The 22,136-nt window shown below is 42.8% G+C and overlaps 1 protein-coding gene across 6 annotated transcripts in view; it reads right to left on the bottom strand.

The window, feature by feature from the left end:
* The window catches only part of ctdspla (CTD (carboxy-terminal domain, RNA polymerase II, polypeptide A) small phosphatase-like a), a 31,480-nt gene extending 10,848 nt beyond the window's left edge, over positions 1–20,632 (bottom strand). Inside the window, exons 1-4 of one of the 6 annotated variants that reach the window (XM_058630643.1) lie at positions 20,108–20,632; positions 19,883–19,969; positions 2,020–2,186; positions 248–274 (exon numbers count right to left, since the gene is read on the bottom strand). In XM_058630643.1, the coding sequence (XP_058486626.1) occupies positions 248–274; positions 2,020–2,186; positions 19,883–19,969; positions 20,108–20,183 (357 nt within the window). In that variant the 5' untranslated portion in view covers positions 20,184–20,632. The remainder of the gene's footprint in view (positions 1–247; positions 275–2,019; positions 2,187–19,882; positions 19,970–20,107) is intronic. The other 5 variants (XM_058630635.1, XM_058630651.1, XM_058630671.1 and 2 more) reach the window with 5 other exon arrangements.
* Between the last annotated feature and the right edge of the window lie 1,504 nt (positions 20,633–22,136).

Genomic DNA, 22,136 nt, shown 5'->3' with positions numbered 1-22,136 from the left:
TCCAACTCCAGTGAGCTGAGAAAGTTTGTCCTATGATTATAAGTTGGTTTAGATGTCTGCTTTCACTGGTTGTTGTGTGAGTGGAGGACAAATGGCACAAAGCGGCGCTCCGCCCCTCAGAAGAGGACGCCATGCAGAAGCAAAGAAAATACTCGAAACACTGAAGCCAGAACGATGAAGGAGGACGGCGTTACTGTGATGGAGTGAGAAAAAAGAAGGAGAAAAAATGAAAGATAATAATACATACACTGGGGATGACCTGGACCTGGTCACACTGGGGAAAAAAAAAAAGAAAAACAGGGAGAGAAAAGGGGAAAGAGTTTGAAACAGACGGCGTGGAAAACAGACAGGAAAGCAAAAACAAAAACAGAGATCAATCGACGAAGAATCATCAATATTTGAATCAACAACTGCGCAGAAAGAGGCCCAGAGGGAAGAGGGTTCATACAGTATAGCAGGGAAAGACAGTGAGAACAAGCTGCTCAAAAACACACACACACACACACACACACACACACACAAACAGCTGCCATAGTAACAAATACGGCCGGCCAGAAATCCAGTGCACTGCTGGAAGAGACTGTGGGCTAGAGCCCAGCTCCAAAAAAACAAAAAAAAATCAGCTCCTCTCCATAACAAGGCTTTTTATGGCGAGGTTCGCTGGGTTCACTCCGACTTAATGGGAGCTCGTTTGTTGTGAGGAGGGGGGTTCGGCGCGGGTCAGCCTCGACCACATGTGTCGTCGTCTGCGAGGCGGGGGCCCGCACATTCCTCCCCTAAATGAGAGGCATTTACAGGTAAACAGGAATGGAGATGGGACACGGGTTCGGGGGCTCCATTTATAGCCGCTCGTACCTGCCTTGGCAGCGGAACGCCATGTTTGTGGAGGAGCTCGGGGCAGGGGGCGGGGGCCGGGGGCCGGGGATGGGGGAGGCCCTTTTTTTTTTTTACATGTCCAGAAAGTTTGCTTCACACATCCTCACTATACTCAGTCAGTGTGTGGAAGGGGGGGGGGGGGGTGGTGCAGAAGTGCAGCAATCCATCACACAAGACACACAAGGCTCACTTCATGGGGATTAAAGAAGCAGCATGTGTGTGTGTGTGTGTGTGTGTGTACATGTGTAGTCATGGGTATACAGTGAAACTGTGCTCTCTGTGTTGCTCTGTGTGTTGCTCTGTGTGTGTTGCTCTGTGTGTAGCTCTGTGTGTTGCTCTGTGTGTTGCTCTGTGTGTAGCTCTGTGTGTTGCTCTGTGTGTGTTGCTCTGTGTGTAGCTCTGTGTGTTGCTCTGTGTGTAGCTCTGTTTGTTGCTCTGTGTGTTGCACTGTGTGTAGCTCTGTGTGTTGCTCTGTGTGTAGCTCTGTGTGTTGCTCTGTGTGTAGCTCTGTGTGTTGCTCGGTGTGTAGCTCGGTGTGTTGCTCTGTGTGTTGCTCGGTGTGTTGCTCTGTGTGTTGCTCAGTGTGTTGCTCAGTGTGTTGCTCAGTGTATAGCTCTGTGTGTTGCTCTGTGTGTTGCTCTGTGTGTAGATCTGTGTGTAGATCTGTGTGTAGATCTGTGTGCTGCTCTGTGTGTTGCTCTGTGTGTAGCTCTGTGTGTAGCTCTGTGTGTTGCTCCGCGTGTGCGGTTGTGTGCGTAGGCAGATATCGAAGAATGCAAGATGGGAAGTGAGCCCGTGTTTTCGAGCAGCGGATGGTAAACAAGCTCTGGGGTTCAACGGGTGCGAGGCAGCTGGAAAAATTTGCGGAGAGAGAGAGAGACACACAGAGAGAGAGTGAGAGAGAGGGGGAGCTCGGCGAAGGCCGCGTGGTGCCTCGGCTCTCGGCAGGAAGAGGCAAACCCTAACAAGCCTCGCTGTAACACAACCAAACAAATGTTACTCGTTACTGAGCCTCTCGAGACAAAACAAGGCCCTCTGTAATAAAACAACTAATCCCCGCAGGGTGTTTCTTTGGGTCACGTGGTGTGTGATCTGGAATGGGGCCAACTATGATGTGAGAGAGAGAAAAAAAGCCAGCTTCACCTTGGGAGGACTGCCGTTCTCCTCCGGTGGTGGGGGTAGAGATAGTGCCTTGTTGTTGGAGGTCGGCGGCTCCACGTGATAGTCATTGTAGTTGCGGAAGCAGCAGAAGAAGGGGCTGAAGATGCTGCGGCTGCGGTGCTTCTTTAGGCTGCTGTTGGCCTGGGAGACTGAACACACAACCAAAACAGACAATCGATTAATCGGTTTGAAGCTTTTTTTCAGGCCTAGAACAAGATTTCTGATTGTTTTCGCTTCTTGAATGTGAATATTTTCTGGTTTCTTTGCTCCACATGACAAAGAAATCATTAAAAGCTGAATCATTGACAAGTTGAGAACATCATGACTTCCAGGTTTGACAAACAGTGATGGACCAAACGATGACTCGATAAATCGAGAAAATAATAGACAGATTAATCGACTATGAAAATAATTGCCATGCGATTGTCTCACAATATATTGATTATCACAGAATCGTTGTATCGTGATGTTATTGGTATCGTGGACCATGTTTCGCGTATCGTGACGCACCCCGCGATTCCCACCCCCTACAACACAGCATGAAAACTGTCTGCAGAATAACTGTAATGATTAACTGGAAATGCAGCATAATTAGTGGTTTACTTGCAGATAATCAGGAGCAGATCACAGTCAGTTAGCACGAAAAAAAAAGGGAAACTAGTGTGTCTAATTCTGGAGGGAAACTAAATGTGCATACCAGCACATTTAAAGTTAAATAATTTATATATAATGTCACCACACAAGCCACTAAGCTAAGACGTACAATTTTTGCACTTGGTTTTTGGTAAAATAAAAAATAAAAAAAATCAAACAAAGGACACATCAGTCTGTGAGTTTTCTTGGTATGCTGGTTTGGTCGGTATTTGCAGAGAGCCGGTCTCGCGGTTTCCCCGTTTTCAATCTTTGTGCTAAAATAAACAAATCCCAAATTAGGACGGCCCTCTCGACAAACGTCACCATGGGCTACAGCGGCGCTCGTTCTCTCCACCGCTGGAATGAAACAACAACTCAATTTATGGCACAAAGAGACTGTGTTACTGTTCTGGATCCACAACAACAACAACAACAACAACAACAGAGAAAAGTGTTGACGCTGTAACTACGGCGATTTTCATACTCGGGCGATTATGACACATGACAACAACTGACCTCTGTCAGATTAAGTTACTCAGTAAATAAATAAGCCGTCATTATGTGACAGAGCTGCACCTTTGGGTCAGGGAAGAAATAAAGGGATTCTGTTATATTATGTTTATAATATTATCTTTATTGTGCTTCTCACTCACAGTGGAGTCACTAATAACCATTAAATAAAGGTAATAGTAATAATAAAGGGCATTATTCACTGCATGGTCTAAACTGCTGTGTTTATACTGAGCATAGGATAAAAAAATCGGCATCTTGGATCACGTTAATTTGACAGGTTAGACTGTCATGATTCCTGAGCTGCAGACAGATTGTGTTTCACATGCATCGTCGCATCGTCGTGACACATAGATGTAGACGGGGTTCTTGCTCGACACAGTGAGGCGTCGTCGGCTCGTGCAGCTGTGAGTGCAGGGACAGAAATAGTAATCAGGAGAGAAACCTCTCGGGGAATGTAGAACGGTAAATTAACATCAAGAGCGGAGATAAGAAAACAGACAAAATAATATGATATGAACTGGTGCACAGATGGGATCGTGCTGCAAAGCTCCAGGGAGAGACATACACTACATACACTATGTGGACAAAAGTATTTGGTACTGAATTCAGGTGTTTCAATCATTCTTTGGGCTCGGCCACTTATCTCCAATGAAGGGCAATCTTAACGCTTCAGCCTATATTTGGACAATGCTACGCTTCCAACTTTGTGGCAACAGTTTGAGGAAGGTCATATTGTTTGACGAGTTCGGTGCGGAAGAACTTGACCGACCTCGCACACAGCCCTGACCTTTTAACTGGAACAGAGACTGCGAGTCCAACATCAGCGCCTGACCTCATAAATGCTCTCCAGAATGAATGGACACAAATTCACCAAGAAGTGTGGACGCCTGTGGAAAAGGTGCAAAAAGATGTCACCTGTTGGTGTCATGGTCAGGTGTCTGAATACTTTTGTCCACATAGTGTCTGTCCCCCAGTTGCATTATTTCCTCCTCCCGGTCTCTAAAAACACTTTTACCAACTAATCAAACACAGCTCTATGGCTGTAACAGGAGGACAACACACTGTGTAACTCTGACCTATGTGCAGAATGATGGAGATCTGCCACGGCCGATTTGATTTATTCCCCACGTAAAGCCGACTTCCCTGCAGCACCAGGCGCAGAGTCAATATTTTCCCTTAGTTTGAGGACGTCAAAGTAAACTTAAAAGCGTGCTTATATTCAGCATACAGACTTTGTCCTCTGAGCTGCTCTCATAAGGCGAGCGGTCGTTTCATATGCGACAAGACGACCTGAGGCGATCTCTCCATCCCTGAAAGTGCTGCTGATGTTCGGACTTGTTTTAGTGCAGTTATTGACCAACTGTCTTTGAAAAGGACCAATGCTTTTCATTTGTATCCCTGAGGGCTGAAACAATCAATCGATTAATCGAATCGGTTAGAAGCTTTTTTTCAAGATTTCCTATTGTTTAAACTTCTTAAATGTGAATATTTTCTTCATTTCTTTGGTCTGGATAACAAAGAAATCATTAAAAGTTAATCTTTTGGTTTGTAGACAAAACAAGACATTTGAGAACATCATCATTTCCAGGTTTGACGAACAGCGATAACAGTTTTCTGATATTTTATGGACGATTAATCGAGAAAATAATCGAAAGATAAAACGATTATGAAAATAATTGTTAGTTGCAGCTCAAGCATCCCTTGCTACTTGTAACTGAGTTAGACCAGACATCCATTAAAGTCGTGACATATCATCATGAAAGACATGGGACTGGGAGCTAGTTAGTCCTTAGATATTACTGAACCTCTTTTAGAGATAGCCCTGCTGAAAGCCTGCGGTCGCGAGCCGCATCACAACCTCTGCCGCTATATTTCAGTTCAGTGACTGTGTCTGAACGGATTCTAAAGATTCAGTACATCAAAAACAGCTGCTCATAAGTCAATAGTTTGTGCAAAAGCATGACTCAAAGCATGTAGAGTCGTGCCGTGCCGAGGCGAGGCGGGACCATGTAGTGGAAAAGGCGCATTAGACTAGATTTTCTTTAGGTTTCTTTCCAGAAAAGACAATTTTTTGTTATCAATTATCACCAGTAGCAGCGTCCTGTCTCTCCGAACTGATGTATGATTGATCAGAGGTCTCCCATCACACGCCTGGTCTCTTCAAGGCAGAGAAACTGAGGCTCGAGGAGGTAGAAGTCCACCTCTCTCTCTCAGACCACTTGATTGACACCATGCCGAATTGTTAATATTGAATTATTGACGAGTACAAACAACATCCTTCCGATTGAACCTTTGATCTGATGAGCGAAAACACACTGAAGGTCACACACCTACACACACACACAAACATGTCCACACACATTCTAATTTATTGCCCGGTTATTGCTTTATTGTTTGGCCGTTAATATCGTTGGTTTATTAATTCATTCATTAAAAAGGTAATAAATCATCTACACTAACAAAAGGAACTGGATCAAGTTCCTCACATGTGATGACCTCTGTCAATCCTATTTATATGAAACATGCAGGATAAATGTGCTTACAGTTTCTGAATTTGACTTTCCTCACAAAAACTATTTTCCAAAGACCCAGAATCATCCTTCGCTCTCCCTAAAGCTGGCCTCTGTGTCATGATGTCATTCTTTTGGAAGGCCGTGTACTTTTTTCCCGCCCTGGTCGACTGCTCCAGAAAAGCAGGTGGGAGGGCGAGCGAGGGAGGGAAAGTAGAAGGAGCTAGAAAAGGGGATGGGGGGGGGGGGGAGAGAAGGGCGTAGAAAGGGTGGGGAGATTTACTGTGGCGAGACAGCCTATACTTGGGTCTGATTCATACTCCACCCCCCTCCTGCACCACCACCCTACACAAACACAGCTTTCCTCTCTCCTTTGACACAAATAACAAAGCAGGGAGTTAAGATTCAGCAAACTCACACACACACACACACACACACATACAGCATGGAGTGGACTTTCACCGTTTGGGCAAAAGTTGACACATTTTCACATCTGAAGGATTCTGTCTTTGTCCTTCCTAAACCTCTTGAGCAACACGTTCAATTTCAGGGAACTGAGAGACTGAAGCACTGAGGTCCAGTTTAAAGGGGGGATGCATCCCTCTTACGTCAAGCGAAAGAGCGACAAACACACGTGGATTCATCCAACAAAAGCTCCCACGACAGAAAGACATGAGGCAGCTTCAATGTGCAGCTTCCTCAGAGCAGGTGCGACATTATTTAGCCGCTGAATACACTTCATTCAATTCAGCATGATTCCCTTGATCGGAAGCAACGCTCCCGCTGAACGTTAGGTAACAGCGACACGGAGCCCGCTCATCAATCAGAGCCAGCTGGGCCCCTGCAGGCTCCCTGTCACACACACACACACACACACACACACACACACAGCCACAACCACTAACAAGGCCGGAAGAGGGAGAAAAAAAAAAAATACGCAGGAAATTCTCAGCATTCCTGACAGGAAGAGATAATCACCCCGTGACCCAGTGTGGAATAATGCCAGGCTCCAAGAGGGAATATGATCCTCGGCTTAGCTCGAGACCTTTGAGGCGGCCTCCTTTACTGTAGCTTCAGAAGCCCAGCGTGTACAGTATATATATATATATATATATATATATCGCTCATGGGGATTAAAAGAACTTGCATTCAGTTCTTCGGGGTGAATTTTCTATTATCGCGTGAATCAAGAATGAAAGACAAACATCAGTATTTCAACATGAGTGACTTGAAAATCCTGTTTAAGAATCTAGACACATGATATTGAAACACATTTTTTCATTTGTCATCACGATTATATCGCAAATCGCAGTTATCGCAATCGCAATTAGAGTCGGGATAATAACATTTTTAAAATGGCACAAAATACTTTTACTTTTTTGCATCTTGCATACTCCATATTACAAAAAAAAACCTCAAACTAACACTAAAATTAATAAAAACTAAACTAAAACTAAGCATTTACAAAAAAAATAAAAACTAGCAAACTCGCCTTAAAAACGAATTAAAACTAAAAACTAATAAAAAATCCCAAACTACTGTAACCTTGGTCGAGTCCTGGATGAAGCTGAGCTGAAAGAAAAGCAAAGAGTTCCTGTTCATGAACTTGGGTTTAACTTCTGTGGTTGAATGAAATGGAAAAACCTGAGGTTGTAAAGCAACAAATAGTGTATATTATTTGGGAGGATGAGTCAAAAACGAGGATACAAATATCTCTTATCTGTCACTGCATAATTGCAGGTAAGACTTTTAGAGGACAGTGTTGCTTTTTTCTATCACCTTAACACTGTTTTCCATCAGTTTTAATATCAAAATGTGAAGTTGATGCCCAAACATTGTCTATTTCAAAGACAAGGCTGTCAAGGGCACTTGACCAGGTTTCAGTATAAATTCATCAAGTAGAAATCCTCTGCAGACCAGACCGTCTCACTTCAGTTGTTGTTCTCCAAAGGATGCGGCGGGCGGCTCAAGTGGGACACAGCTAATAATAAGAAGAGCCATTGTTTATTTAGGGAAAGTGACTGAGCATGAAGCTCTTACAGCAACGCCCAGAGAACTGCGCTCAAACTGGCTAATTCAGCCATGGAAATGAGCAAATAATGAGAATTACAAATGCAACAAAATAGAAATGTGTTATTTTCCTGCCTCGGCTCTAAACTGACAAGTCACAGAATGATAATTGTAGGTGCCGTGTGAATAATTGATGTATTTCATAGTAGTTTCAGTTCATGATTGATGAGTTCCGATGATTTAACTGCATTTTAAAGGTCCTAATTGTTATTTAATTAGTATTTGCACTATATTTGTTGGACTTGGACGTGGAGGTAAATGTGAGAACAGACCATGTGAAGGTGGCTTGAATAATTCAGGTGAAAAGCAGGTTGGTTTTAAATGGCATGGCCAGGTACTTAACCTAAGCAGGAGTAAAACAGCCGGGCATGAAGCTGAGAGTGAAAAAATGAATGATAAAGTCACATCATGGCATGAGAATGTGTGTGTCATTCGTTCAAAATAAAATAAAAAATTAAAAACCAGATTAAAAACCAGATAATGACTCCAGAGGAGGAGCGTTTCCCATTTTGTACAGTTTTTATTTTTCCATCTAACGCAAAGTCACGCGACCCGAAGGTGGCGTAACCTGGAAGTGACCTGTGGCAGGGGGAGGAGCTGTCACTGGTCATAGCTCCTCGGGACAACGATCATAAAATCAACAAAAAACAAAAAAAAAATGTTATGCTTTTATGCAGTAACGTTTACAGAAAGTTTGACGACACTACACTATACTATTTTTAATATCTTTTTCGGGTGTTGCACTTTGTAGACGGTCCCTGCGCTCCGGTCTCACTGATGACCGCACGTAGAGATCAATGTAGTTGCTCCAGCTCTGTTTGATGAAAACGATGCTGTAGCGTATTGTCTCTACGTTGTTATGATTCAAAACATGTCCCGCACGCGTTTCAACAATGTTTGGTTTAGAGCTGAAACGGTTGCTCCATGAATCGATTATTAATCGATTACTAAAGGAACCGTCAACTATTTTTGATAATCGACTCATCGGTTTGAGGCTTTTTTTCATGAGTAAAACAAGATTTCTGATCGTTTTAGCTTCTTAAATGTGAATATTTTCTGGTTCATTTGCTCCAGATAACAAAGAAATCATAACAAGTGAATCATTTTGATGTGTGGACAAACGTTTTCTGACATTTTATGGACCAAACGATTACTTAATTGATTATGAAAATAATTGTTAGTTGCAGCTCTAGTTTGGTTTAAATGTCATTGATCGCGGAAGTTCCAATCTGTGAATATCTTTACTTAACTCGCAACTTTCGGGTCGCGTAACTTGCCTTTGATGGAAAAATCAAAAGTGGACGAAACGGGAAACGATCGAAATCGGAAATTGAAAAAACAAGTCACGATTGTGGGCAGGGTTTCACTCAGGCCTCCGTCTTTGACTGAGATTTGAAGTGTAGGACGTGGAACCAGCTGCTGAAGGATAACACGACACCACGCCAGATAAAACACTTCTCCATTGCAGCCAATAAAAAAAAAAGAAAAAAAGGCGGGATTCTCTACACACACACACACAGACATGCATAGACATTCCAGAAATGCAGCGTACTATCACCTGAATGAGGATGAAGCTGCTTCTGTCCCAGGATATCACTAACATCAGCAAAAGGGGAACTCCTTGTTGTGTCAGCAAAACAAGCCTGTGAGAGAACCCCCCCCCCACCCCCAGTAACAGAGACTGTGATCGTCCATGAAAGGAAAGTCTGAGCAAAGGCTGCTAATAATAGCACCTTTTCATCTTTCCCTCCCTCGACTATATTTATTTTGTACCATCATTGTTTTTCGAGGTCCAGTGCATGATGGGAGTTAGGCGGTGTTTTGTTCTTTATCTTTAATTAAAGGTGCAGTGGGAAACTTATTTTAGGGGGTTTTTGATCAACAATTCCAACCAAGGCTTGACGGTAAAACGATAGTATGTTATATTACAGCGGTTTTATACGTCTCAGAGTGTGTTGTGAATGTTTTGCCTCAGATTTTCATATTTCTACATAAGAGTTTGCCGTTTCTAATTAACTGGTTTATACAACTTTTACAAAGGTTTTAAATCAGTCAAAATTGCTAAGTATCAATCTGATTTGAAACTTTTTAATTCCAACCTCCACCTCCTCTGGTCTCTGTTTACATGCTTGAGGAAATCTGGTCAACTCTTAAGATAACTATTAAGATTAGTCGGTTTAAGTGATTTTTTTTTTTTTAAGGATTTAAACCAGTTTCTCTGATTTTTCAGCTTCTTAAATGTGAATATTTTCTGGTTTCTTTGCTCCATACAACAAAGAAATCATTCAAACTGAGTCATTTTGGTTTTTGGACAAAAACAAGGCGTTTGAGAGCATCATTATTAGCAGGTTTGAGAAAGAATCATCGACATTTTCTGACATTTTTATGGACCGAACGATTACTCGAACAGTCGAGAAAATGATCGTTAGCTGCAGCTCTAACTTTGACTGATCAAGGAAAAAAAGAAATGGCTACTCCAGCATAGGCAATGACTGTTAGAAAACGAACACAAGAGTCTAATAAAGTGATGGCACAATCAACACAAGTCAAATTTCCTTTGGTCATTTTGCCATGTATTAAATATTAAGCATGTCTGTCCTTGATCTTCTGATGAGAGGAGCTCAGGACAGATAACTCCAATCCCAAAATGTGGATAAGATTTGACAATCAAGTATTTTTCATCCGGCCTTCTGCAGATTTATTATTGATCAGCGGGGAAAAAAAAAAAAAAGGGCACAAGCCCAAGCTGAAAGGTGACGATAATTACAACAGATCTGCATCCAAAAATACTATTTATACAGAGTCATGTGTCAGTTGAGCTGAGCCTGTGTGTGTTCACGGTGCTGAGGTCCTTGGTGGGTTATGTGTTAGGTCACCGGGGCAATAATAGCACAGTATGAGAAAATAAACTGCCATTAAGCCTCCTTACTTCCCAACACAGACAGCTGAGGCCGGGGTGAAAATTACAGCCTGTGGAAAACACTCTAGTTCTAGCAGATGCCTTCACTCTCCCACTGACTGACCCTCAGTTGCCCTTCTGGCTTCATTCCCCTGCTTATCCAAGAGAGATATATATATATATATATATATATATATATATATATATATAAACACACATACATATTTGCATCGTATATGACCTCATGTAGCTGGCATCCCCAGTTACATATGAAAGTCAACACACGGCTTACTGAGATTTACGCACGTATCGATTGCCATGCCAGGTTCCAAGTCTCCCTGCTTCTGACAAAGCGGCGTGATTGGGTGAGTCATATAGCAAGAACGAAGGCTGCTGCTTCTTAAGTGTACGGCGATGTAAAGGAGATGACAAGCGCGCGGAAATGAACACACCGAGAGCTCAGGGGAGAAATAATTAGGGAGATCTGACTTCTGCTCGAGTTCCACAGCTGGCAACAACACGGCCCACGTTGTTTGGGTCCATGGCAGTTCATTAATTACCATCTTTCTTTCTTTCTTTCTTTCTTTCGGCTTCTCCCTCTCTAGGGGTCACCACAGCGGGTGATCCGCATATTTGATATGATCCTGACCCGACCCTCCCATTTTATCCAGGTTTGGGACTGGTACTAGTACTGGGTCAATTGTGTCCAATTAACAATTAACAAACCGTCAACTCTCCCATTACAAGCCCAGTTCCGTCCCACTCATCCATAGGATGCCCTCATTATTTAGTTTATATTCTCATGTACATGTTCTATATATATATATATATATATATATATATATATATATATATATATATATATATATGTTCTCTCAGTGATAGAAGAAGGAATGTCAGAGGTCTGTCTTCATGCTCGGCCACTCAGTGACACCACGGTTAGACACAGTGTCCATGCAGCAGTTCACACATGGATCCTGGAAGGAGATACAGATGGGGTTCTATTTATCGTGGTACATTTATGAAGTGAATCCACGTGAACATCGTATTAACAGTGTAAAGTTTCTGAACACTAAGTCTAAACACTAGTGCTGACATTTCCGTCTGACACTTTTTGACACACTTTTTAACTGATCTACAGTTCGGCATTGCTCGGTTTGATTCTTGCGTCAGACGGCTCGCCCATGCCTCTTCCAGTGACGACACACTCTGCCCAATCGGTGGACGGCAGTCTGACGGAACCTCGCAAGAGCAGGTGCTAAAAAAAGTACCAGGTACTGTCGCTGTGCTGAGACTGTGTAGTGCGCAAACAGTTGATGTTGCTGTTGCCTAGCAACTATGTTCTCACAATATTACCATTTGAAAAGCAAGTACGTCACATTAACACACATTCACACGAACCACAAATACCAAAAACTTGGAACTGATCTTCCATAAAACTTTTAAATAAACTTTTAAAATGAACGCATTTAAGACAATGGATCCTTTTCCAATATTATCCACAGATATCCACAGAAACCCTGTGACACACTTCCTGCCTGTTTGAAATGACAATAACAATTCAAACTAATCAGTAAAAGGTCTGTAACTTTGTGTTAGCTTCCGAGTCAAAGCTGAGCCCACCCTGATAACATCACCATGACAACAGAAACATTATACAATCGCCCGAACACTCTCCATATAATGACTTGACTGTTGTGTGTAAAAGCCTCTAATGTGTGCCTTTGCGTTTTGTAGCGATCCATAAAAACAGCAGGCACAAAAATAAAGTCAATCCGATTAATGTACATTAAAAAATGCTGCTCAGATGAATGGAAACAAACAACTAGGTCATATTACAGTGCATTTGTCCTGCTTTGTATATCGCTGCTACAGTTTCCCATGCCACTGCTCACTGAGAGGCATTCATCTCTACATTTCCACACACAGCATGTCCTACTTAACGCCCCCGGAGAGTTACAGCGAACCATTATTCACCTTTTACCTCTGAATAGGCAGACAAAAAAAATATACCCTCTCTGAGTGTTTTACAGCCTCGGAACTCCTGTGTATATCTACATTTCCCCCGTTGTTTAAACACGTAAAAAACCTTCTATACTCCTGCTGTCAGTCTGGCACACAGCACAATTCAGGCCAGGTGACTGACAGGAAATCATTACACACAAAACATGATCTCCCTTTTGGACGGCTAATTACGGGGGATGAATGCCAACCAGAAAAGGGCAAAATATGCAGAAAGGCCATCCTCTTGTCATAGCCAACACTTTCTCCTGCTCGCTCCTCTCAATACACATGCAAGCCCGCTCTTCCTTCCCACAGCCCTACCTTTCTCCGAGTGTATTGATCTGTTTTGACAACGTCCGTTTGGCCCGAACGGACGCTCAATTAATCCTAACCTGTGACATCTGCAAAGCCCGTCCTGTAAGAGACGGGCTTTTGAGCGGTGTCATCCAGGCCACTGGGACCATGTGGCAGATGGTGCTTTAGTTAGAAAGGGGGGCTGTGGTTTTTGGAGCAATGATAATAGTCTTCACTCATTCACAGCCATCGAACGCTGATGTGTGAAGATGTGGAGGAAAGACTTGGTGATTGAGGGTGTGTTCTTTTTGCTCGGATAGTCCGGTTTGTTTGGGAACACAGGAAGTGGACTACAACGCAGGGCATTGTGGGTACAACACAACCGAAAACATACGCGCATGTAGAATGTATATATGTGTCGTAAATGTCGTAAAAAACGCAAGACCTAGGATTAGGATTTGATGCAGCTCCATGTTTTGCTCTTATGCGGCAGAAACAGAAGTTGTCCTGCATTAACCAACAGATGAGCGAGTTTTCTTGTTTATTGTTTGCCTCGTCTTCTCCTTCAGTAATTCTTGATGCAGCGCCGCCCTCAGGCGAGGAGGGGGAACACGTTATTCAAAAGGTTTGGTTCGTTCGTACTAAGGCTGCCGCTGAAACCCCAAAAATGAATCGCTGTGGTGGAAACAAGGACACAAACACACCACCTGGTTCAGACACAATAGTCACTGTGCAGGTGAGTAAACAGGTGCTGTGGCAATGAGTGTTCATAAACTGCATATCAAAAACAGAATGTATTTTAGTTTCCTTGGTTGGAATAGCCTTTATTTTTCTGTTTACGTTTTTCTGGGGTGTTAATGGTGTCAAACGCTGCTTTTTAGGTCTTCGTCAATAGAACATGATGATACATTTGTGAATTATGTTCCCATTTCGAGCAAAATACACTAACCATGAGTGGAAACCAGTGTGACTGACAGCTGGTATCATCCAATAACCTGGTTTCAGGCGACGTCTCTGAACTTCCAGGTGCAAAATATCAACATCGTTTACTTCCTTAACCATGACAGCTCTGGTGTTATCCAATTTACAAGCAACCAAATGAGGAAGGCGATTACCTGGGCAGAATATGATTCCATTCCACCTTTTTGCATGAGATATGACAGTAGTAGTCTCTTTGTTTTCATTTAGAAATAAAACTAACTCGCTCCAAAACAAGCAAACACAGCAAAGTGAGCTCCACTTGAGGCCACAGCTGATCATAACACTTCCAAAAATGCTGCTGAACATACAGTCCAAAGAACACAGGCATAAAAAAAGAGGCCCCAGAAAACCCCAGCAGGGCAAAAACATTTCGTGTTCACATGAAACCATTCGGTATGATAATTACGACACAAAGGCAAAAGGGTCAAAAACTATTTAAATAGCGCACTCAGTTTTCATTTACTGCCACTTAACCGACAATCATCTTGTTACACAGGGTTGAAACTGTACGGTATGAAGAGTATGAACAGGAACAGAAAAGGGAACTTGTCCTCATGTGACTCTGGGGACGAACATGACAAATGAAAGCATGATGGCAAATCCCAAAAACAACATGTTTTTAAATGAATCCAACGTCAGCGTGTACATTTTTAGGTAATCTACTGAATAAACTACATTTATTTCTGTTGGGTTTTCAAACGGAACAACTGCAAAAGATCTTCTGATGCACAGCGAGGCTGACTGTGTAATCGCAACAGTGGAAATGATACAGCCTGAGACGCGTTATGAACAAATAAAAGGCATATCAACAGTCTATTTTAAACTGGAAGCCGAGTGCATGGACTTCAGAGCGGGAGCCGTGTAAAACTGTTCTCTCGTTTGTTTGTTTTTAAACTTCTGACTGAAGGCTGAAGTACAGCCAAAGCTTGTCAGCTTGTGAAGGAGTAAAGAAAAGAAAGAAAGAGTCAACCCACACAATCTTTCCCCCCGTGGCCTCACTGAGGACGGATTGCAGTGCGATTGCGTCGCCTTCACTGTGTCTCTGCAGGCTTCTTCCTATTTTTACTTGAACCTTTACAGTGAGAGAAAATGCCATTACTGGGTCATTATTACCCTTAAAAAGTGGCTTCTTTTTTTTTTAACAATATCTTACCACAAGCAAAGTCTGCCACTGGGTAACCACCACCACCGCACAATCCATTACGCGGCATACTTTAGGAGGGTCTTGTTAGTTAGTTTGTTTGTTGTTTGTTGTTTGTTTACAACATTTGCTTGTTGTATTAGAACTGGTTACATATCACACATTGTGGTTAGTTCAAAAGTATGTCTGAAGAAAAACATTGAAAAAAAAAAAAGGTAAGATACAGAAGACAATAGATAGTCAGCTGGGATTGGCCTTTCTTTTGACATGACTTTAGCCAGTGTTCCTTAGAAAGCAATAACTGGCGATTGTCTCTTCATGAGCTCATATATAATGCAGAATGAGATGCGGACAATTCATTCCCCACTGGTTACTTCAATGGCCAAACAAACAGCCGTGTCCACTCACACACTGGGACAGTTAACAAGCTTCATCGGTCAAGGAGAACAACAACACTCAGCTCTTCCCCATCATCTGTCCAGCAGAACGTCATTGGACCAGAGTAACGACGATGTCCTGGGGAAACATGTCATTCTCTTACCCTTCCTCAGAGATGCAGATAATCAGCCTTTTTTGTCTGACCCAAGCATCGGCTGAAACGGGGCTCATAAACCTGTAATGAGGACATGCACTTGACAAAATGGTGCCTGGATATTGACTTTACCGTATGCACACAGCAATCTAATGTGATCCTTTAAAAAGGAGTTAGATGCTTCAGAATGGTTCAGTGTAATTTCTACAGACAGACTGTGTCAATGAATGTCAGTCCGGTAGCACTTTGATTTACATTTTGAAGTTGATCAATCGCATTTGAGCAATTCCCTGCAGGAAAATAAGTAACGTGTGTGGAGGCTTTATCGTATTTCTCATTCTGATTAAACGGTGCCATTGTCCCAAAGAAACAAAAAAACTTGTTTTATCTCTGTTGAGGGCTCTTGTGGACTCTATGCAGAGACATGTAAGAGAATCTCATGGCCCTCCATCTGAAGTGTGCCCCTGAAAAATCTGCATTTGAAGGGCATTTAAGTCAGGACTGAACACTTCACCCCACCACTCTACCTCAACAAGAATTTACTGAGTGCACGGGACATCACTTACAACTGCTGGTAAAATATAAACCAGCTAATGCTGGTCAGTTGTCGTTAAGGGTAAACTTGGACTATTCGAGGACACGTTAAAATATACGACTGTCCCAGACTAGAGGATTATCAATGTTTAGATTCTGAGAAGGCACAGACTGGACGATCCAGACGCAAGACGCAGGAACGAGAAACTCGGTGTTTAATTGTGATTTAACGTGACTTCAGAATATAAAGAGACACGGAGGCGGACTGTTGCCGTCGTCAGTTAGTAGCTGTTGCGATGTTTTAGGCTGAGAAACACAAAAATCAATCGTTTCAACAAGTTTAATACACAGGATTTTAAATCATAAAGACTCTGATGCGTCCTACGACATCTGTTAACCCCTCAAACTACAGGATATTTTGGCCGGATAATCTAATAGTTCATTGGGACACGCTATACACTTACGAGTGAGCTCAGTGGACGGGGCAAGGGATGAAACGGGACTGAGCCATTGTCCATCAACTGCAACTCCATCGAACCGTAAACAGTGCGGCTAACGAAGAACAGAGGTCACGTCCTGAATATCTGCCGTCTTCTGAGTGGCTGAGTTTGAGATTGTCATCCTCGTCTGCCCTTCACTTCCAGATGGGTCATGACAGCAGAGTGCTATACCCATTAGAGTGGTAACCCGTGCCAGGGACTCCGGGTCGGCCAAAACTCACAGCCGCTTCAGTTGTGCTGCACGCACTAAAGTTGAGTGTGCACAGAGTTTCGGGTAGCCGACATCGTAGACCGCATATACTAGACAAGACATAAATATCAGGCTAAATGTCAGGGAACTTGTCTCTTGGCCCGGCTGTTTTTTTTAATCATAAAAGTGAAAAATGTAGACAGCTATTGTGCCCAGGGAAGCCAAAACAGTCAGAGACGGGCTAACGTGGGAGCATTTAACCAGGTCCCCACACATCCAGAGAGACGGCAGAGGTGAATCACTGCAAACGTGGCACGTCAGGATACTGCAGGTCTGGAAGAATGTCCTCTTCGGCCGTTTCAACGCGGTCTATCCAGTTTTGCGACATACTCGCGTTCATTCTTGCTACATCTTTGCCTGCCAACATGGCGGGTTCATAGAAACAGCGTCACGTGATGTCTGGAGCGCTTTCTTTCTGGCGATGCAGTGATTTTCAAAAACTGACAAACCTGCGAAACCACAAAAATAAATAAATAAAAGTGCTCTGTTGTCTTCATGAACTTGGGTGCAGCAGTTTCGTCAAGCACCATTTCAACGGCTGAAACAATGCACAAGCTCATCTTGCTTAGGTAATACTGGCTAAAATCGATGTAAGTACATTAGTGAGCCATAGGAAGAACTCCGTTTAGTTCCACAGACATGTTTTTAGACTTTTAGTGGCATTTGTTGGAGAGTTTGTCAAAGGAACATGTACTTTCAGTGATTACTTGCAGTCTAAATGTTGTAATGATCACATTAAAACACTAGCAAACATGGCACAGAGATTGTGAATGAAACACAGACTAAAAGGCACTCATGATTATTTGTTGCACGCGCTGCTCTGTGTCTGTCAAAGCTCGTCCAGCAGGAGTGAAGGGCTAAATTCAGATTTGAGATAATCTTATTAAGTTAAATGGATTGTTCAGCGATACCTGAGGGACTAAGGAGCGAAGCCTAAAGTGATCGGTGAAGCGAGCGGGAGGACAGCCTGCCTGCCTGCCTGCGAGTCTCTGTGTGTGTGTTGTTAGTCCAGTCCAGTCATTACATTGCATTGCATCAGAACCACAAAAGTAAATGGCTGCCAAATGAAAAGCCTAATGTGGAGACGAGAAAGCCTTTCATGCACCTCGCTGCCAGTTTATCCTCAGTATCTATGTTTAAAGTGGTGCAACAATACTGTTTAAACTTTCACGATCATTACGAAACACACTTTCAAAGCTGAATCTTCGAAGCTTGTATCATTACATTCGGCCTTTCTGAAGAGAGAGACACCACATACATTATGATTCCCGTCCCTCACCTCATTTAACATAATCCATAATGTATAAAGGTAAAAATCTCCACCTGACCACACGTCCAAAAAAAAACCCCGGAGTCTAATGAGCTACGTCTTCGCATGGGATGGAAGTGATAGGGCTCTGGAAATAGCCTGCCTGAAATATTCAGTGTGCATGCATGTGTGTGATGGCTTTAGTGCGGCCCGAGCTCAGCGTAAGTGTCCTGGACAACAAGTGCTGTTTGTTGTCTGCTTTGACAGTGAAGGGCAGGGAGTCTGTGTGTGTGTGTGTGTGTGCTGTGGTCAGAGACTGACCCTGGTTTTTATCCCGCCAGATTAATTGTCAAGTTCCACATCGTCTCGGATTTACTGTTCAAGACAAAGCGGGACGTTGCAGACGAGAGAAGTTTGGGAATGATGTGCAAGCCGCTGCGAGTCATTGAGGGAGAATTAAGTCTGATTAGGGCAATTAATATCGGAATTACGTGGTGTCACATAAATCACAGTCCCTCTGATCGTGCAGGTCAACGCCAGAGTGGTTTCAAGCTGAAATATATCACTGTAGGCAAAATAAAGGATTAATCAAACCCTTTTTTTTTACATTTAATTACAGTTATATATATATATTTATATATTTATATATATAAAGCCAGGCAATCTCGAGTGCTGCTTCACTTCACGACCACCAGCTGTAGGATCGATGACGCAGTGTGGTTCATGTATGTCAGTGTTGCGCAGCAGACAGTGATGCAGGAAGGTGACCTTTTCTGTCACCGGGGTGTAGCAGGAAAATGTGGTCCCTCTGGCCCTCAGGAAGCCTGTGGATCAGTGGGATGGGTGCGTGCTGGGGGGGGTGGGTGTAATCTCCCACTGATAACACACTTATTTCCCTATCATCACATAATATACGATACACACACAGGCGTTTCCTCCGTTTTTAAAAAAAAGTGTCACCGGCCCACACAGGCATTTCTGAAAAACCCTCTCAGAGTCGACGTGAAATGAGAAGCTCCTGACTCATGAGGGGGGATTAGTCAGTGATGCCATCGCCACATGGTTAGCGTTGTGTCTCTACTAGTGCAAAAACAAGAGGGAGAAAATGTGTTTTTGCTCATGCAGCCACTGTAATCTGTGGAGCAGCTGTTGAGCTTGTTGTTCTCAGGCAGACGTTGTGTGCATTTATATTGTTTTAATACGATCAGAGAGTACAACCCTGGAGGAAATGAGTCGATTTTTTGGCGGGCGATGAGACTCTGGATCCAGGTTGGGTTTTTTCACAATTGCAAAAACTTGAAAAGGTGAGACGAAGTGGATCCTAGTTTGTGTCACGCTTTGATTTCAACATGGCTTCACAGCACTAATAAACAGACCCACATATGACAGAATTAAGCAGAAACAGATCATCTAATGGGGATATTTGAGGAGAATATTCAGTGTCAGACTGTCAGTGATGCATCCATGGATGTCATCAGCGTAAAGGCAGAGTACCCGCCCCCTGTAGTAAACACACACACTCCCCACAGACTAAAACATCATATTTCCAGTACACTACATTTTGGGAGATTTAACATTTAAAAAAAACAACAACAGTGAATTACCTGGCAACAAAGTAACAGAGCGCAAACCGCACCATGTTGAATTAATAACAGCCTCTTGTTTCTCTGCTTCGGCTGCTGAACAATGGAGGGTTCTTTTTTCTTTTTTTTGTGTTTCTTTTTTTTTTTTTAACCGTGTGTGTTTGCTGTTGCAGTCCCGAGCTCCTCTCTGCACTGAGGGCTGCAGATCACACTGGCACCGAGTACCGTAAACAAGCTGTCTGCGCCAAAATAGATGCAAATCAAATATGTGTGCACATGACTGGATTCAGAATAATAACAACAACAATAATAATAATAATAATAATAATAATAATAATCACCCCTGCTGTGTGTGTGTGTGTGTGTGTGAGCCGTACCTTTATCTTGACTTGAAGAAATGCTCTCCTCCTCTTTCGGATTTGCAACCTGTGTTATTATGGACGTGTTGTCCATGGAAACGAGATGTTGTGCACCCTCGGCTTCGCTGTTTTTATTCCGTGGTAAACATCGCCGATGAACTGCTACAGTCTCCTGGCTGGTGTGCGCGCACAGTTAACGCTGGATGCAGCATTAAAATCCCATTTTCTCTCTCTCTCTTTCTCTCTCTCTCTCTCTATTTCAAGTGGTGGAAGCCAATTGCAGCAGCAGCAGCGGTGCCATTCCACTCCACGGAGCTCACGAGCACGACGAAGCGGAAGCTAGGGAGGGGAAAAAAAAAGGAAAATGAGGGTGACACAGTAACAGTCAAACAAAGCGTCAGCCCTGCGTTGGAGCCGCCGTGCGTGTTTGCCGTGGCTGTGGCTGCTGTGGCTGTGGCAGGCAGCATATCACCCTGTTCCTGTTCCTCCTCCTCCTCCTCCTCCTCCTGCTGCTGCTGCTCCTGCTGCTGCTGCTACTGTACGCTCCACTCCGCTCACTACAATTTCAACTGCGTGATATGGTTACAGTGTTTACCCAGAGATGGCGACCGTCCTCCTGCTGCCACGGGGTCATGCAGCCTCACTACAACAACAACAACACGCCCAGCTCAAAGCATCCACAGATCAGCCTGGGGAGAAAAACTTTACAAATAAAATACTACCATCCCAGCTTTATTCATCTTTAAATACTTCAAACTAACAGGAGGGAGAATGTGTTTGCACATGGACTGAAATGATGAATAGAAATTGTGTCAAAAAAAAAAGTTTGACGTGTTTTCTCTGCTTTTCTGTGCTTCAGCCTAATTGGCACGTTTGTGTTAAATTTATCTCAACTTTATCTTTACTTTGTATATGATTGTGACCCAAAATAAAGATATTCATTCATTTCTGTAACTCGCTGAGTGGTTTGGAGTCACAAAAAAAGTCACAAAAATGAGATACAGGGCTTAACACATTACCACCCAAAGCCACAGCTGCCCTAAATTAACAGCATAATGGTTACACTAGGATATAGAAGCTCCTTCACCAAAAATGTAATTATTATTCTTCTATCCATAGATTTTCAAATTTAAAAATAGTAAAGCGCATTTACTTTTTTCATTTTTTTATTGATTAAGATGTCAAATTATAGCTGTTTACTTGCATTCCTGAACAGAACAATTTGTTTTAGCACAACATTTGATTCATTTCTGACTTCCCAGAGAGAAATGTAGGTATAAAAAGGTGAATTCAGTTTGTTATTTGCCATGTGACCAGAATGCCATCCACAATATTGACAAAAAAAAGTCTTCTCGACTACGGTGAACTGAAGTACGGCAAAAGAGCAAAAAGTGGACCCAGAAAGTGCTACAAGGACACTCTGGAGTCTTCTTTGCGGAGCTTTGATATTGACCTCAAACACTAGGAACATTTATGGACCGACCTGTCTGGAGAAGAATAGTCCAAGAAGGTGCAGTCCTGAGTGAGAGCAGCAGATGATCCTGTGCTGTGTTGAAAAGGCAGCAGCTCAAGTCTGCCAACAAAGACACAACAACATCCTCTCTGACCTGTCCAGTGTGCCAAAGAGTATCCCGGGCTCGGATTGGCCTTCATAGTCATCTGCGCACCCACCAAATCCCACAAAACTGAGACATGCCATGGTCACCGTCAAGTCTGGAATAATATTTTGTGGGTCTTTAGCAGACAGAGAGGAAAAAATGTGAATTTTGGTTTGAAAATGTAAAATTTGACAATGTTTTAATTCCAATTATTTGAAGCAGGCTTCACAAATTGACACAGTACAATGTGTATGATGAGTGATTAGTGAAAAATTAACTCTCAACACTGTTTACACAAGCAGATATGTTTGCATTGTTCTTTTTCTTTCCAGGTATGGGATATAGAATATTATAGAATATTTCAGTATTTACAACCCAGCAATGTAAAACATGACTTCAGAGCTATACCCACAAAGCCTTAGTAAATTAGTTACGAGAGTCTTTAATAG

Source organism: Solea solea, chromosome 1 (assembly GCF_958295425.1).
Source record: "Solea solea chromosome 1, fSolSol10.1, whole genome shotgun sequence".
NCBI lineage: Eukaryota > Metazoa > Chordata > Actinopteri > Pleuronectiformes > Soleidae > Solea > Solea solea.
This window is presented reverse-complemented; position numbering and strand designations above follow the sequence as displayed.